Genomic DNA, 18,008 nt, shown 5'->3' with positions numbered 1-18,008 from the left:
TGTACTTAAACAACTAGTATTTGAGACTCTTGTGAAAGGAATAATAAATAAATAAACATACACTTTCAACTAAACAAGTTATTAAGCAACATAAACAGTCACACAAGGTGTGTGACATGCCACGGAGGTGAGAATTCACATGTTGCGAAACAAAAACATACTGAAATAAAAATTATTATTAAAAAATTGTTCGCTGGTTTAAATCGATATTTTTTTTTGATGAAATTAAAAAGCATTGTTAAATGAATTGTTCCTTTAAGTTTTTTCGGTAAAAGGGGTATGACAGAAAAGTTACACTTTTTGGAGAATGACTCACCTGAGAATGGAATGTATACTAGTAGAGGGACATGTTTAATTTTTCTAACAATTTTTATGTTAGCAAGGCAAAACAAAGGGATTTTTTAAACTTAAAAACATATTGTTTACTTCTGAAAAATTGTGCGGTTTATAGAGAATTACGTTATATAGGTTGGCGTTATAAAGGTATTCTACTGTATCAAATGCAATGTTATGTTTTTTCAAATATACTTTTAACTTGTAGCATGCATGAATAAACTTGCAGGTGGACAAGCATATTAGAAGGTTGGATGCTGACCTTGCAAGATTTGAAGCAGATCTGAAAGGCAAGGCTAATCCTGATTTGGTTGATGCAGAAGTTGCACTTAAGAGTAAGTGTTTATGTACATGGTAAAAGTTATTTTAATATAAGTTCTGATGAATTCCATTTCTATTTTATTTTTTTATTTCCTTCCTGAGGTCATTTCATTTCTACTACAGTTTGCCTCTGCAATTGCTGCATTATTTTTAATTTAATGTTGTATTCTGAAATAAAAGAAAATATGTGCCAAAATAGTGGGTTTTAAACACATATATGAAATTACCTAAAGGCAACATTGTATTTCGACTGAATTGCACTTGCACTAAAGAACTAAATTTCACAGTACAGGGTTAAGACATTGTTAAACTATTGGTGCATAACATAAAGAAAACAAAGCATCAATTTTATTTATAAACTGCACTCGGTAATAACATGTTTTACTTTTTAATTTTCCTATAAAGTATTAACATTTTTTTTTATGGTATGGAAAATTTTTCAAATCTCATGTACATATATATATATATATATATATATATATATACTGGAAATGTAATTATGAATAAATAATATATATATATATATCAATATAAAATATGGATATATATTTTATATATGAATATACAAAATATGAATATATATATATTCATATTTTATTCATAATATATATTATTTATTCATAAATAATATTTATGAATAAATAATATATATTATGAATAAAATATGAAATGTAATAATGAAATTATGAATCAGCAAATTCATAGACACCCTATATAACTATGGTACAGCAAAACTTACATTTTATTCAGTGTCAGTTAATGATAGTGATTCAGTACAGTACACAGGGTTCGTACGGGTCATGGAAATCCTGGAAAGTCATGGAAAGAAAATAAGAAAATTTCAGTCCTGGAAAAGTCATGGAAAATTGAAATTTTCACTGAAGGTCATGGAAATTTATTTCAAGTCATGGAAAAATGTCCTGGACAAAGAGAAAGTAACAGTATCTAAAAGAGCATTAGAAATCTTGAGTGATATAACAATATAACACATAAAAGCTATTAAAAGTGGAGAATTGAACGATCTTAAAATCAAATCTGAATTTTGAAATCTCATTGCATTCACTTCTGTCACAGCCACTTGCTTTTATTTGCCAGGTGATTTTACTGCTTGAGCATAACTCATTTCGAATTTACTATTATTTTCAACATTTCTTATGTTTTATATTCTGTAGTAGTGAACTTGCACTTTCCTGATTTTGCCACATCCACTCAAAAAACGCAATTCAATTGCATCAAAGCTGGTTTCCATCATCCTTAAAAACTTTATTGTTAAATTTATCAGAATTTATCTTAATTTGTTGAAGGTTTTAGAGAATAAAGATCTTTATTCAGGCAATAGAAGACAGAAAAAGGGAAATTCTAATACTCTAAACATTAGTGCCCATACATACGGCCTGCTAAACTAATCCATACGGCCCACTGCTACGTTCAATGTCAGGACTCGAACATTATGTTCTGGAAGTTCTGGACCTATTAATTTATTTGCATTTGAAAATGTGCAAATAAATAAACAAAGCAAGTACTTGTGAATCTGAAGATTTTTTCAGTACTGAATGTTTTTTTTACACCAATATCTGGTTTTGAAACATAAAGAACTAAACTATGTGGCTTTACTTTACAGAACCAAAATGCTGTCAAGTTATGTGGATGATTAAATGCACTGTTGACACTAAAACGCAACGTTTGAAGCAAATTTATTGAAATTTAGTTGATGCTAATTCAACTCTTGTCCCATTCATTATCAGTCTGCCTGTCTATAACAAACATATTAGACATTTAAGCATCATCATATTCGATTCACTGCATTTTTACTTTACTTAAATTTATATGATGAAGGCAAATAAGAATAGTTTAGTTTTTTTAAGTGTAAACTGATATTTTTTCCGCTATGAGTAAGTGCTTCAATGAGACAAAGGCATTCATGTAGAAGTTTTGCTAATGCTCATTTCCAGAAATTGGCAAGTTTTATATTAAATAGTGCTATTCTCTTCGTATAACAAGGTCATGAAATTTTTTATTGAAGTCATGAAAAAGTCTTGGAAAAGTCATGGATTTTTTTAATCGAAATAGAGTATGAACCCTGAGAACAGTACTAATAAACCTTGAATTAAATAACTAGTGAAACTTTATTGAACTCACGTCACACATTATTGCATATAGAACATTTTAATGTAATGCTTTTAAATTAAAAGGTACAGAAAAAATAACAGCACTTATAGCCTAAATTTGATTGAAACTCATAGTGAAGGATAACTAGAGTATTTTCTTAAAACGTTACAAAGTGCGTAGTAGAATGCAGAAGTGATGTGTTCTAATGAGGTCTACTGTACTTCTGAAATATATACTACGAAAAATCTTGTTTTTTTATGTTTTTTCTCTTTTTTTCTTTCATTGATCTTGTGTTTGAGTCTCCAAATTTAGTAACATTTCTTCTGCCGACTTAGATTGAAATTTTGATATTTTTAGTGTTAACATTTAAGTAATTATCAACATTTCAGCTTTACTCATGTGAAAAAATATTTTGCAATATTTATCCCACCACTGTGCACATAGGTAGAGAGAAGTGCATATCTACATGTTAAATAGTAAAATGCAAAATTATTCACTAGATGTTTTGAAGGAAATTTTATTTCCTTCTATATCTTTCATGAAATTAATATAAACTACTTATATGTTTTCAAATTTCTGTACTAATTGATGCTGTCAGGTGAAAAGGTAGAAGGTAAAAAAAATGTTCGCAAAAATTTTGTTCAAGTAAAAACTTTTGTAGTTTGTCTCTCGTAAAAGGATGCATGGCCTAGGACTCACTCATTTATGTTGCATTAAAAGAGGAGAAATTCTTAGATGGGGCAAAACGCTAGTAATTGTTACCATCAAGGCAAAGTCATAGTTTGAGAAAAGGTTGTAGCTTTCCTCACACCTATTCAATAAATGGAAAGTTGAATCTCTCATCTCTCTTCGTCAAAATCTTTAAAGTACATTATCTCAGGAACGGTAGAACATATTTTGGTGCGGTTTGTTTTATTTAAAAGGATTTTTTTTTTGTTTAAAAAATATGCAACATTTTAAAACATGTGCTTTAAGGTTTTTTTTTTTTTTTTCAGTCTTTTGAAAAAAAAAAGTTTAAAATAATATTCTTTTGATCTTTTTCAAAAATGCAATTTTAAAAATTTTCATTTTTTACAGTATATTAGTACCACTGAGTGCTACATTTCTTGTAAAGGAGAGCTTCCACTTTTTCGTTTAAGAGATTTCAGCGGCATTTGAAAAAACAAGGGGGTTTTAAGGAACTCTTTACATAATGGCTGATCTGAAAATTCAAAAAAAAATTTGGCAACCAGTGGCCAGAAAAGACTTTTGATTAAATTATGTAGCGAAATTTTTATTTTGAGTCGCCATTTTATTCAGGATATTGAAATTAGTGAGAACAAGATGGAAATGCACTTAATGATTCTTTTGGTGCTACACTGAAAGGTTGCGTGGGGAAATACAGCCAATCGGCTGGAGAATGCATTCTTGTTTTCATAAAAAATAAAACTCCTGGATAAAGTGGGGACTTAAAAGTGTTTTCTGGCCACTTGTTGGCAAAAAATTTTTTGAATTTTCAGGTCTGCCATTATGTAAAGAGTTCCTTAAAAAACCCCATTTTTTTCAAATGCCTCTAGAATCTCTTAAACAAAAAAAGTGAAAGCTCTCCTTTTCAGGAAATGTAGGGTTCAGTGGTACTAATCAACTGTAAAAAAAATAAAAAAATTTTAAATTGGCATTTTTGAAAAAAATAAAAAAAAAATTATTTAAAATTTTTTTTTCAAAAGACTGTGGAAAAAAAACTAAAGCACGCATTTCAAAATGTTTCATATTTTTTTAAACAGAAAAAATATCCTTTTAAATAAAACAAGCTACAACAAAATATGTTCTACCATTCCTGATATCATGAAAGGACCGCCATCTTTGGTGACCTGTATCTCATGCCAATAATTTTTTTGGGCAAAACAAAAAAAAACATATTTCTTAAGTTTTTATGAATTTTAACATATGTTAAATTCAAAAAAAATGGAGACCATCTTGTTTCCCCATTGTTGAATTGAGATGTAGTGTACCGGAATCATTTAAGTTATAACCAATTGAAATTCAACTTATCATAATCAGACAAGACACTTTTCCAGAGATTTTGCAGCATTTTACTTTTATAATACAATGGATTTAAAATCCTACTAGATGAATCCTAGTTTTTTTTTTTTTTTTTAATATATGTTCTTTAATATTTTTAAATTGAAACATTAATCAAATTTGTCTTTTTGTTCACAATTAATGCATCATATTTGTTATGTATAATTGTATTTTTATCTTAGAAAAAGGTTCTAAATCCATTGAAAAAGAGAAGAAAAAGGGCAAAAAAGTAACTTCTGATAATGATGAAATTCCAAAGTTCATTCGTAAAAAGGGGAAAGTACCAACAATTACCCAGTAAGTAAAAAACTGCTGTTTTGTGTTATTTGTTATTGGTGTTGTAATGCAGTATTTCCCTTTTTTTTTTTTTTTTTTGAAATTTTTCTGTACTATCGCTGTATAGCTTACTATAGCACTTGCAAATCAATTCTTCTGGTACAGCCTGCTAAAAAATGTTTATTTTAAGAAAATCAGCACCAAATCATTTTCCAATATGAAAATCAATGTCATTTGCTGCACCTTACACGAACATCACCAGTTTTTTATTTTTTACCAGTTTTACTGGTATTTATAGATTTTAAAATGATTTTTATTTTTTAAATATGCACTCTTTTTTCCCAAAAGCAATAATTTGAAGCTTTATAACCCATCATCAATATTTGCCTCGGGAAAGGTAGCAGAGAATGGAGTCTTATTGTATAGGTCAGTTTCTGCAAATTCAGTCTGAAGTTCAGCAAGAACTGAATAGAAAAGTTTTCTAGGCTATTTTTTTTTTCTTTTGCTCAAGGGCTCCCAAACTTTTTTGATTTGTGATCCCCTTTGACGAATTGGAATTTTCCCATGGCAACCTAGCTTATCTCTGTTATATATATTAATCAATGGGTATTTTGCAGCACACCTTGCCACTTCGTGCAGCATTCTAGGGTTCCATGCCACCCACTTTAAGAAACCCAACCATGAAAGTTCTCATAAATTTTAATTATAAATTATATTCTTTCAACATTACTTCTTGTTTTTCAGTACATAGAAGAATTCATGAGCTATATGAATTTTTTTGGAATTTTCCGTAGCTTTTCCAGGATCGGGTAATTTTGTGATTTTTCCCAGTTCACTACAGTACCTAAGCAAGAAAATGACTGAAAATACGAAGTTTTGTTGGAAAACTGGGTGGTTTAAGTTCATCATGTACATTTTCGTGTCTGAATTATGTAGATTTGTGCTCCTTGAATTTTTCTCTGGACTAAGAGTGGGAACATTGAAACAATAAATACTGTAATGCATCTCTTTAGCTGTTTGCAATTTTTAATAGATGTTTTATTTAAAACGTGGGAAAAATTGAGACTAAAATTTGGATCATTTTCTTCCCCTGTTTTCCTTTAAAACTTCAACAGTCATAGAAAGCCCTTTAAAAACTGTAACAATATTTTAAAATTTGAAGAAAAAAAAAGATAAGGTTCTTACATTTTTGTAGGCCTGAAGTTGGAGCACTGCCATCAACTCTGGCTATTAACCCTCCTTCTGGTGTATTGGACATGCCTGTTGATCCCAATGAGCCTACTTACTGTTTCTGTCATCAGGTATCATACGGAGAAATGATTGGATGCGATAACCCTGATGTAAGTGATACTTAGTATCTAATTTAGTACTAAACAATATTATTATTACTATTTGATTCTTTCTTAGGTATTCTAAAGTTGTTACTGCTGTTTGATCATTGTCAAGTTACTATCTAGTATGGTAGATGTTTACTTCCTTGTAAGTGTTTCATCACTGTCACATTTCCTGTGCATGTTACTTATAGAAATTTGCATAACCTCTCAGGGGAGTAGAGAAGCTGGTATGAGGATTTTTTACTCTTCACACAAGGAATAAAATTTTGGCAATTCTTCTCACATTTAAAATAACCAATTGAAAGAACCAAATTTTCTGCATCTGGTAAAATGTGTTTGAAACTTTCAAGTCATAGACTTGAGAAGAACTAAAGAACATCTTTCAAGAACTAAAAGATGAAATAATGGTATCTAATAACGTGTAAAATGTTTTTTTTTTCTAGTAATTTCATTAATTGAAATTCTGATATGCTCATACCCAATAGTTACAATTGTGTATTGTATCAATACAGTAAAACCTGTAAAGTTGACCACCCTTGTAAGTTGACCACCTGTCTATGTTGACCGCTTTTGTCAAGAACGGAATTAGCCCTATCTCATATAATGAGGGAAAACCTCTGTAACTTGACCACCTCTCTATCTTGACCACCTGTCTATCTTGACCACTAATGTACGCCAAATTTGGGCTGGAGTATTGTAAAAAACCCTTTGTAAGTTGACCACTTGGTTCATTTTCTTAAACTTTCTTCAGCATATTATTTTGTTATTTATTTATAATATTTTTTTTTTTTTGATAGCTTTCAAAGAATGTATTTAATGCTTTGATGATATACTAGCATTTTACTAACTAAATAGCAGCATAAAGCTTATGCTGCTCTTTATTCTCCAAACTTGTTTTTCATTTGTTGTTCTATTTGAGATAGCTTTTTGTACTCTGTTAAATGAAAATGGGTGTCAGTAGAAAAGTTCAAAGTCTTTTCTTTCAGGTGCAATACGTTGTGACAACACAGGAATTCTGCTAAAAAGAGCAGGAACGGATTTATACATTTTGGGGCCCCTTGCAACAAAATATGTAAGGCCTCTCCCTAGTGGCTAGCAGTATTTATTTGAAAAGGGAATAAGCCTTAGTGCTAGTTTTTTTTTTTTTTTTTCTATTTCTTCATCAATATCTAGGGCCGTTAGCCCCTTTAAGGAGGCTGGCCCCTCGCACTGCAGGTACGCAGATCTGGGTCTGCTAATGAGTAATGAGTAAAGTTACATGTTTCTGGTGCAAAGGGTTAAGAGATAGGACATTTTAATTTCGCCTTTATGAACTGGGAGAGTCGAGCTTGTTGCTTTTTGTGCTATACGTTTTACTTAAAAAGGCTTCAAAAAGAAAGTGGAACTTGAGATTAATAAAAAGTATGAAACATTAAAAGTAATTGAAAATGGAGAAAGCCAGAGAAAATTAGCTGGCATATATGGAATTTCTGAAACCAGTGTCCAATATAGTTAAAAACAAGGGGAAAATAACAAAAGTATTTGAATAGTATTTTTAATTATTGTTTCACTTTCAATAATGTTAAACAATGAAAGTGGAGTTGAACAGAAAGAGTAAGAGTGAATTCCTCAAAAAAAGAATACATGGTGCAAGAAATGACAAAAAAATAAAAATAATAATAATTACCACCCTTTATAAGTTGACCACCTGTCTAAGTTGACCACCAAAGTACTGCACCGCGAGTGGTCAACTTACACAGGTTTCACTGTAACAGTTAAAATCTTAATGACTTTTAATAATATGTGTATATCAAACAGCTTTTGATGATCCAGTTATTCCTCTACTTATATGACCCTGAAATAGTTACAGAAGAGAAATATCTGCCTTTGGTGAACATCTGATTTTGTTATTTATATTACTTTCTGCTATTATCAGGGCTTAATTTGCACAGGAGCTCACCAGAGCTAAGGTCCTGTTCTTCATTTTTATTTCACATAAAATTTTACATTTTGGACTGAATTCAGGCAGTTTAAGCTTTAAAATAAGTTTTGAAGTTCATGGAGCTCTTGCATTTCTTTTGTTAGAAATTAAGCCTTGACTGTGATAGCTACAGTGGTGATTCTTATAATCTTAATTATTTCTTATAATCGTCTTCAATTGATTATATCAGTCATTAGACAAGTGGGCTTCTAATATTCCCTAACTATAGATGGGTTTTGCATTTTAAAGTTAGAACTTCTGAATAAAAGTTATGATACGAGGTAGGAACTAAAAACTTTGGGACAGCGGTCACTAATGACATGTAACTGAAATAAATCATTTGAAATGTATTCTACTGCTCTTCCCTTTGCTTTTGGATGGTTTCTTCTATTTCATGTAATTGAGCCGCATGTTGTAATTGAAAGAGAGAAATTTCGATTCCTTATGGCTACTTAGTAACGGTGAGTACATAACTTTGAAAACAAAATAAAGAAGGGGGAAAAAAAACTAATATAGAAACAGAAAAAAGAAAAGATTTTAGCTGTTACTGATTAAGTACACTATTACTGTAACTATTAAGCATTTATGTATCAGAATTTCAATTAATGAAATTATTGGAATTTTCTTTTTCATTTTACCTTCACGTCATAGGAGATAAGATCACTTTCAAAAAAATCATAAATCATTTTCTGAGCAAAAACATGGGATTTGGTGTACATCCATTTGTTCTCTATCAAATCAATCGTTTAAATCGTTAATTGAAAGAGGTTCAAATGAGCAAATTTTTAGATTTTTGAAAAATGAGCTTTTTGCATAATCTCACTTCAAAAGTTGTTAATTTTTGAAAACTTTCAAAATTTCAAATCTTATTTCCTATACTGTATGCATCTAAATATTGCTATAAAATATGCTATGAAACTACTATGTAAAGGCTTCAGATTTCTATCCCCATTTAGTAAAAAAAAAAAAAAAAGATTCTTTTCCATCGAGAGTTAAATTATAAAATCGGTAAACATGCAGTTTTTTCAACATAGAAATACTATCAATAAACCCAACTAAATTTTCAAAAACAATGCTTAGGCAATGTACAGGTTTATTTGTAGAAAAAAAAATTTCTAATAGGTTAAACAATTTTGAAGTAGAATCCTTTTCAAATCTAGTATTTCGTTTATTTCTTTTTCAAAATGGCTGTCTGTAATTTAAAAGGGAAATCTTGCAAAATCCTTTCAGGATATTTCATATGCCTTTAGTTGTACCTACTGTAATGGTTTGTTTTGTTTTTGTTTTTTAAATTGGCGATGATCATGTGACAGGTTCTGCCTGACACGAACAAATAAATTTATTTTCTGAATACTTATCAATACTACTTATAAAAAATTTATAGAAGTTGATGAAAAAACATGAACAAACCAAAGTTATTGTTTCACTAATATATTGTTAGTGTTAAATGCATGAGAATATTATTTAATTGTAGGGATTGTTGTAGATTCAAGAATACTTTCATTTGCTTTTCTAATTGATTAATGAGACACGTGGTTTATGCACAATTATTGACTTCAAAAGTTATTTTTAAATTATGCATTGAATCAATACATCTAAGAAAAAGTTTGGAAATTTTATTTATGCTTAAGATTGTTTTCTTCTGTAATTAATGTTGGCTGCTTCTGTTTCTACTCAGTATTTAATATACTTGAAAAAAAAAAAAGCTTGAATAGCTTGTGCATTAGGGTGGGCCAAAAAACAACTTTTTTTTTTAATTTTGATGATGGATAGTGTGGAAAAGGTGTCATTGGTGGAGCAAAGTGCACATAAAATGTTTGGATTTTTTTGAACAATTTCTTGATCTTCCGCAATTGGGTTGAAATTTCGAAAAAAATGCTGTTTTTTCATGTTTTTAGACAAAATTAGTAAAAATGGTATGTTTCTATTTTCGATAATGAGTTGCGTGGAAAAGGTGCCATTGATGGTATTAAACTCACATAAAAATTTTGAGGTGTGTAGTATACTTCTTTCCTTTGCCACAAAGGAGTGGAAGTTTTTGGCAGGTTTTAGTTTTTTTCACGTTTTCAATAGTAAAAATTTTGTTTTCGCCATATATATCTGCCTTAATTATATAGTTTTATCACATGCAACGCATTTTTGGGTACGAGGTGTGGCATAAATTAATTATTTATTGCACATAAAGTTTTAAGTTTGAAATGTGCTATTCGAAAACTTTGTACAGCTGCGCTAACAGCATGAAAATTAACAAAGAGCAAAAGATGGTGTGGATGTACGAAAAATTTCTGCTTGTACTTCCAACAGAGTTTGTTTATCTACACCATTTTAGGCAGTAAAAGTTTTTTTCTTTTTAAATTTCTGCATTTTAGTGCTTTTACTTCTGTTACAGTATTACTGCAATGAAAGCATCATTTCCTTCATCTCCATCGGCAAATTCCGTGCTATTTCAGTAATATTTCTATTTACTGCACACAGTTGGCGTAGGACTTCAGATTCTAAAATTGTTTTGAATTCTATGTTTATTCCAGTTTCTTGTGACGAAAAACATTTCTTGATTCAAAAATGGCTGATATTGGTTGAGAACCAAACCAGAGCATATCTTCGTATTCAGTTAACCTGAATTTCAATTTTGGAACCTTAAACCTCAAACACTCAAATTTCTCAATCCTTGTTTTTCCTTTGAATTGCTATCTATTTATTGAATTAATATTCATCACAATGTTTTGAAACCTTGGTTTTCGTCAGTTTCCTTTGCTGGGTGGTAGCATTGTTGTGAATCCTTAGGATGACCATGTTATTTACTTTTTTAAATCCCTTTTGCGTACCCTGGTCGTTTCTTTAGGCGAATCATATGGGCAAATCAATTAATATTACGAACAGTGCGAGACATTGTAAGGCATCTTTGGGTTTGGAGGTACTTTAGTGCAAGTAAAGAGTTCGGTATGCAGCTGTGAGCCACCTAGACTATGTAATAGGCCCTTGTTGGCTGTCTTAAAACTCTGGAGAGCACAGTCCAGTTGAAACAGTTGCACAACTATCAGTTACGTGTTTTTAGTCTGTGCTCAAATTTTCCTTTTCTTTTGCAAATGTGGAAATATATAACAGAGGTAACCTAAAATGAGATAGCATAAGTAGGTTTTCGCATGCCATCAGCTTGGGTTTGATTAAGCCAGAAAGTTCTTTAGTTCAGTATTTTCTCTATCTTATTTATTAGGTGTAGGACTGCGAGTTCGTTCATATGAAAAGTGTACACCAAAAATGTTGCAGTTCTTTATTTATTTCCTTCTTTTTTTAAACACCTGCAATGACGCCGTTGTTTTTTGGTTTTTCTTTTCATGTTCTTACGGGAGTGCCATTTAATGTGACTATTTTCAGTTAAGACATAATAACTTTATTCTTATTTAAAAAGATTTACCAGTGATTAAGAATGAATTCTGTGCTACTCCTGTTGGTTTTGAACGCAAATCAAACAGAGAGATGCCCTAATTTTTCTAATAGCATATTTTAAATTAAAAAAATATATGTATACACAATAATTAGTTAATTTATACCACACCGCGCATCTAAAAATGCATCACATTTGATAAAACCATATAATTATGGTTGAGAAATATGGCGAAGACCAAATTTTTACTATATGAGAAAATTTATTCAAAACGTTAAAAAAAACTGAAAATTGCCAAAACCTCTACTCATTTGTGGCAAAGGAAAGAAGTATACCGCACACTTCAAAATTTTTATGGGAGTTTAGTGCCACCAATGGCACCTTTTCTGTGCATCTCATCATCACTATGAAACTTCAACCCAATTGCGGCTGGTCAAGAAAATGTGCAAAAAAATTCAAATTTTTTATGTGCACTTTGCTCCACCAAAGTCGCATTTTCTGCACTACCCATCATCGAATTTTTTAAAAAAAGTTGTTTTTCGACTCACCCTATTGTGCATCTGCTTCAAAAGTTATGATGAAAAACTTTTTAATACTTCTATTTCATTTAATTGCACAAAAGACTTCGACAATTCTCTTCAGTGAGGGAAAGAGATGCTTCTGTGAGGTGTCCCATGATCATGTGATGTCCAACGGGGGATTAATTATCATTAAAAAAATAATAATAACTGACCTGGAAACACTTCTTTGAAAAATGTTGCTTGAACTCGGGAGAAAAAAATTTCAGAATTTTTTTTTTTTTACTAAGTGCTATGTCCTAGAAAACAATTCCACAACCCCCCCCCCCCCAAAAAAAAAGGAAAACCAATCACTGTAATAAAATTTAACATAATCAGTGGAAAAAATGATTGAAAACTTTATCCATATTTTAGTTTTAGGGGGGTGACCCACTTCCCCCTACCAAACCTATCTTGAAATTTTATATGTGATTACTGCAATATCATTGAAACTGAACTTTTTTTTTCCAGTGCCCCATAGAATGGTTCCATTTTTCATGTTTGGGTTTGACAAGTAAGCCAAAGGGCAAATGGTATTGTTCTAACTGCTCTCCTGCATAAAGAAGAAATGAGTTCTTGCTTCTCCTACAAAGAAGAGGAATACAATTTGAAGAGCAATGTTTGTCTTAAATTTACAGTAAACAGGACTGATTAATGTTTGAAATTTCTAGAAATGTATGAATGTGTCCAAACATTCCAAATTTTGTCACACACATGAAGATGTTTTTAACAAAGACATTGGTATTTTAAGGGTTCTTGTGGTTTGTACTCAGAATCATATTAGTAATTTTCTTGTAAGAAAATCATAATTCTTCAATGTCTGATATCTTTCTTTTTGAAATATACAATGTATTTCACTTATCTGCCCATAACTTTTGTTTATCTTCTCTCAAACAACATTATAAGATTTTGTCTTTACTTAATATAAGTTTTAAAAAGTCTTCTCAAGCTCATGTAAATGTTAGAAAAATTATCTTTAACTTTGAATGTTTGGCTTCATCATTGAATGTTTTGCTTTTAGCTGTCGAAATTCATCTGTTTTGGATATGTCATTTACATGAAAAAATTTATTTAAAGTAATGATTATGTTACATATATTCTCAGACACGCACATATGCAGTTGTGAGTCGGCCCCTGCTATAATCACATTTGAAGGTTTTCAGTATTTCTGCTCTCAAAAATGAAGCGATGTTACAAATAAGATTGTTACAAGCGATTCTAAATATTACAAATCATGTATGAGAAGAAAAGTTAGAGAAAAAAAATATTGGTGCATATTTAAGATATTGCTAGTTTAATCTGATAATCAAAAGTTTTTTTCTTCTTTTCTCTGAAACCAAATATTGTAATTGTTTTTAAAAATCACTTTTTATTTTGTGTTAAGTGACTCATTTCATTTCTGAATGATACATATTGCTCAGCCCTTTTACACTGGTGTGATATTTTTATATATATAGTCCCGAGATTTTTAAGCTTTTCAATTTCTATGTAGGGGAAATGGGGCACATGGGAGTGAACATTTCTTTTCATTTATTTATTTTTCAAAAATCATTATCAATTTCTAAAAGGAAAAAGGTCCCCATGAGTGGGTAGTCTTTTCTTTGTATCATGGAAATTTTTGATGCTTTTAAAAATAGTTCTTTACTTCATGGTACTTTCAAAAAGGTCAATTTTTCACATGTGCTCTTTTATAGGGGCACATGAGAATAAGCCTGGGGCGCAGGCAACACAATTAAAAAAGCAGAACAAGCATTATATATCAATGAAAAACTCTTTAGTGTGAAACACATACCAATTACATTGAAGAGATTTTAACCTATACTGTGTCAGTTTAAATTGTACAGTAATTGTGTCACTAAGAAAATATTTTTTCCAAACTGTATAGACAAAATAGTACAAAGAATGATTTATTATGTAAAGATTTTTCTTATATGCCTCTTTTAAACTGCATACTGAATATGATAATGCATTTTAAAATTATTTTAAACTTCAGTTTTTAATTAAGTTCAAATATTTTTTTTTCCTGAAAAGTATTAGTTAACCCTAAACTGTTGATGAGCTATTTAGTAACCAAAAAAAAAATTAAAGATAAGAGTAATAATAAATACATACATTTAAACAATAATAACTAACAAGAAATTTACAAAACTGACTGTAGAAAATAATAGCTATAAATATTTACACGAATATTGTTACCACTTAAAATACCCTACACTAAAATTAATATTACTGAGAAAATATGGGAATTGTTCATGTGTGCTCCTAGATGTTGTGTTCACAAGTGCCCTATCATCTACATCAGAACTAACTTGCAAAAATAAATAATTCTTAATTTTACAAAAAAAAAAAAAAAAACTTTGCCGTAAATTTACTTGAATGTTTATATAATGGTTTGCAATAAGTAAGTTTTTCTTATTAGTTAAATTAAAAATGTTTCCATGTGAAGAAGACGGTGATAAAATTACATACAACACCTGCAAAAAGAAAGAAATTGTCACCACAGAAAGATAAACTGGCTAATTGCTCGAAAAGTTTCGCAACAGGTAAGACTGGAACTCATTGCTGAGATTTTTTTCAAGATTTTTTGCTTGAAGTTATTCCAGTGAAACATACCACATTCACGTGTGTCCCCTTTCCCCTATTTAAACATAAGAAACAATTATGCATCATAAAATATAAATATTTTTTTAAAACAATTTGTATTTAAAAAATAATGATTTGTACATGTGGTTGCAATTGTACAGTCAGTTTTGGGCCATTTGAAATTTTTGATGGAAAGCTGTAGCTTCCTGAACCTTTTTAGTAATTAGGTCCAACTGATGACTAGTGTCATAGTGGTTTATGTTTTGTCCTTCATAGTGAGTTTTTGTCATTTATTTCTGCTTTTACAAATGCTCAAAATTCTGTGGGTGAAAAAATTATTCCTGCAGCATAAATATGAACCTTTGAGCCAAAATTCTGAAATAAAGAAACATAAATTTTGTTAATGTATTATATATGTGAAAGTGCAAATTCTCTACCTTGTTGTTGGCTAGTTTTGAAAAAAATATTTTACAGTTAAAACTTGTAGTACAGTTATTAAATAAGAAAAACTTTGATGAAGCAAATTTTATTGCTCATTGTTTCCTATTTTTGTAAACTAAATATCTTGTTTACTTACATTTATAGTATTGCGTATGTACAACCAATTGAGTCATACTTTCTCAATTTTTTTTATCTAACTCCTTAATTTTGTACCTCAGGAAACTAAAATTTTATATGTTCATGTAATTCTTTCAACTCCTAATCCATTAGGAGCAGAAGTGTCAAGGCATTTTTTCCTGCAAGCTTTTTAAGAGTATGAATTTTAAATTGAAGGTTTTTTTCTTCATATTTCTCTTTTACAGTTTTATACTACCTTTATTTTACATTTAGTATGAGCTTGTACTCAACTTATAATCTAATAAATTGAAGGTTCTTTCTTCATATTTCTCTTTTACAGTTTTATACTACCTTTATTTTACATTTAGTATAAGCTTGTACTCAACTTATAATCTAATAAAAATCTTTGCTTTCATAAAATCTTGTTTGTTACTTTGCTAATCTATAACGTCATATGATAATATAAGCTATACTGTTAAATTTGACTTTCTAAATATATTTTCTAATAAATGATTTTTAGAAAAGCTTTTGTTTCTTTTGTGTTGCATTCTATCATTTATCCTATTTATCTATTAACAAGTATAATTATCACTGACAGAGTATCTTTTTAAATAGTTTGAATCCTGCACAACTTGAGCTCTCTTCTCGTCCATCAGCATTTGTTAACATAAAGCCTCAAGGATTGTCTTGTGTAGATGTGTATTGTGGGTGTAGAAGTAATGTGTAATTCATAGAATTGTGGTAGAAACGAATTATGATGAACCTTAAACTTTAGAAAATAATCTCATTTACTTTACAGACAAGTCAATAAAGTGGATTTTCAAGTTTTTATAGAAATTATTTGAATCGGTAATCAACCAGTCCATCTTGAACCCATTTTCAGTCGATCGTGGCAAAATTTTTTACTTTTTTTTCTGTCAGAGTCCCTTTTATGAACATTGTTTTGTCTCATTTTCTAAATTTATTCGAAATTTTTTGCCACAATTTTTTATTTTCAATCTTTTTTTCTTTTGTTCTTGAAAAAATAATCTGCAAAATTTATAACAAATTTACAGGAAAACTTTGATATGAATGTTTTGTGATTTTTTGAGGAGGTATGAAACACTGTTTTGAATTGAATTTTGCATTGTATTTTTCTTTCACTTGTAAAACACCACACATGAAGGATTTTCTCTTAATGTAAATTCATCCTAATTTAGTGGATTATTATTCCAAGAACAAATTTAAACGAGCTGATCTGTGAGTCATACGACATCCTTTTACACCCATTTAATGATAATAGTAGTGGTGGGCAATCAGAGCCGGCCTTAAGCCGATTAGAGCAAAAGAGCCCAATGGGGCCCCGCTCTAAAATATAATATGCTTAACTGATATTTAATCTGAGGTTATGGAGCTACTTTCACTGCGATTAAGGGAGTAAGGGGAGTTTCTTGAGGCATCCTGATATGTTCAAAACTACTTGTCTGAAATAAATTTCCAGAAGAAAAAATAAAACATATAGTCAGTTGAACATTTTAAAATCCATATCTAAGGCCGTACCCGCTGTACCCTATAACTTCCAGTCAAGAGAAAGGAATTGGGTAGTGGGGAACCAAAGTACAAATTTTTAATTATCAGCAATGAATACGGTACATAATAATGTAAGGGTCAAGAGCCCCTATCTCAGGATCTTACTATCAAATGGGCAATGCGGAAATTTCTGCGAGACTCTTAAATTTCAGGAATTTTCAAAGCTATCATTCTAATTTATTTCATTTATATAATTACTTTTATTACTTTTTTACTCTATTTATTTGTGTTGAGAAAAAATCCTAAAACTCAGCAGCTATGACAATTTCTTTAATACATAATCAACACTAACGTAGGTGCAATTCTGAAAAATAAATAAATAAATGATAAACATCAAATACTTCATACTTAATACGCATAAAACATCTCCCTAACAATTCTAAAGAAAGCAAATTGCCATTCATCTTCTTACATTTATACATATAGCATAGAATTTGGTTTTCAAATATTCAAGGCCAAAAAATTCCTTGGGGCAGCCACCAAACCCTGACATATTCCCTAACGTAACTGAAGATGCGTTTTTAAAACTTTAATTTCAAAAATTCAGGAGAAGACTACTCAAACGCCCACCCTTACGTCAACTTTATCCCAAAAAACTGACAAAAAATTACATCATTCAGTGTTAAAGGATTTCCAAGGAAGGAAGATTCATAAGTTTCACAGCCCCCCTCCCCTTTTTCTCCTCCAACTTCTCCAAAGGTAGCCTAAAATGGTGTTTTTAAGTTTTAAATTTTGAAATACTTCATGGGGAAGGTCTCTGAAACCTTTTTAATAACTAATGACCCATTTCTTTTGCATTTTAGCAAAATAGCTTAAAATTTCCCTTTTAGAAAATACGACCATGAAAACCCTCAAACTCTTTTCCTTCCCATGGATAGCATAAAATTGATTTCAGTTTCGAAAAAAATCCGGGAGGAATCTCCTCCCTTTTCCTCTATCTTTACCAAAACAGGGCCTAAAAT

The 18,008-nt window shown here is 30.3% G+C and overlaps 1 protein-coding gene across 1 annotated transcript in view; it reads left to right on the top strand.

The window, feature by feature from the left end:
* The window catches only part of LOC129231390 (inhibitor of growth protein 4-like), a 49,960-nt gene extending 36,864 nt beyond the window's left edge, over positions 1–13,096 (top strand). Inside the window, exons 4-7 of the mRNA XM_054865693.1 lie at positions 563–668; positions 5,007–5,121; positions 6,296–6,440; positions 12,808–13,096. Coding sequence (XP_054721668.1) covers positions 563–668; positions 5,007–5,121; positions 6,296–6,440; positions 12,808–12,897 — 456 coding nt within the window. The 3' untranslated portion in view covers positions 12,898–13,096. The remainder of the gene's footprint in view (positions 1–562; positions 669–5,006; positions 5,122–6,295; positions 6,441–12,807) is intronic.
* Positions 13,097–18,008: the final 4,912 nt, after the last annotated feature.

The sequence above is a fragment of the Uloborus diversus genome, chromosome 10, assembly GCF_026930045.1.
Source record: "Uloborus diversus isolate 005 chromosome 10, Udiv.v.3.1, whole genome shotgun sequence".
NCBI classification, from domain to species: domain Eukaryota; kingdom Metazoa; phylum Arthropoda; class Arachnida; order Araneae; family Uloboridae; genus Uloborus; species Uloborus diversus.
The sequence above is the reverse complement of the archived record's forward strand: the minus strand, read 5'-3'. Positions and strand labels throughout refer to the sequence as shown.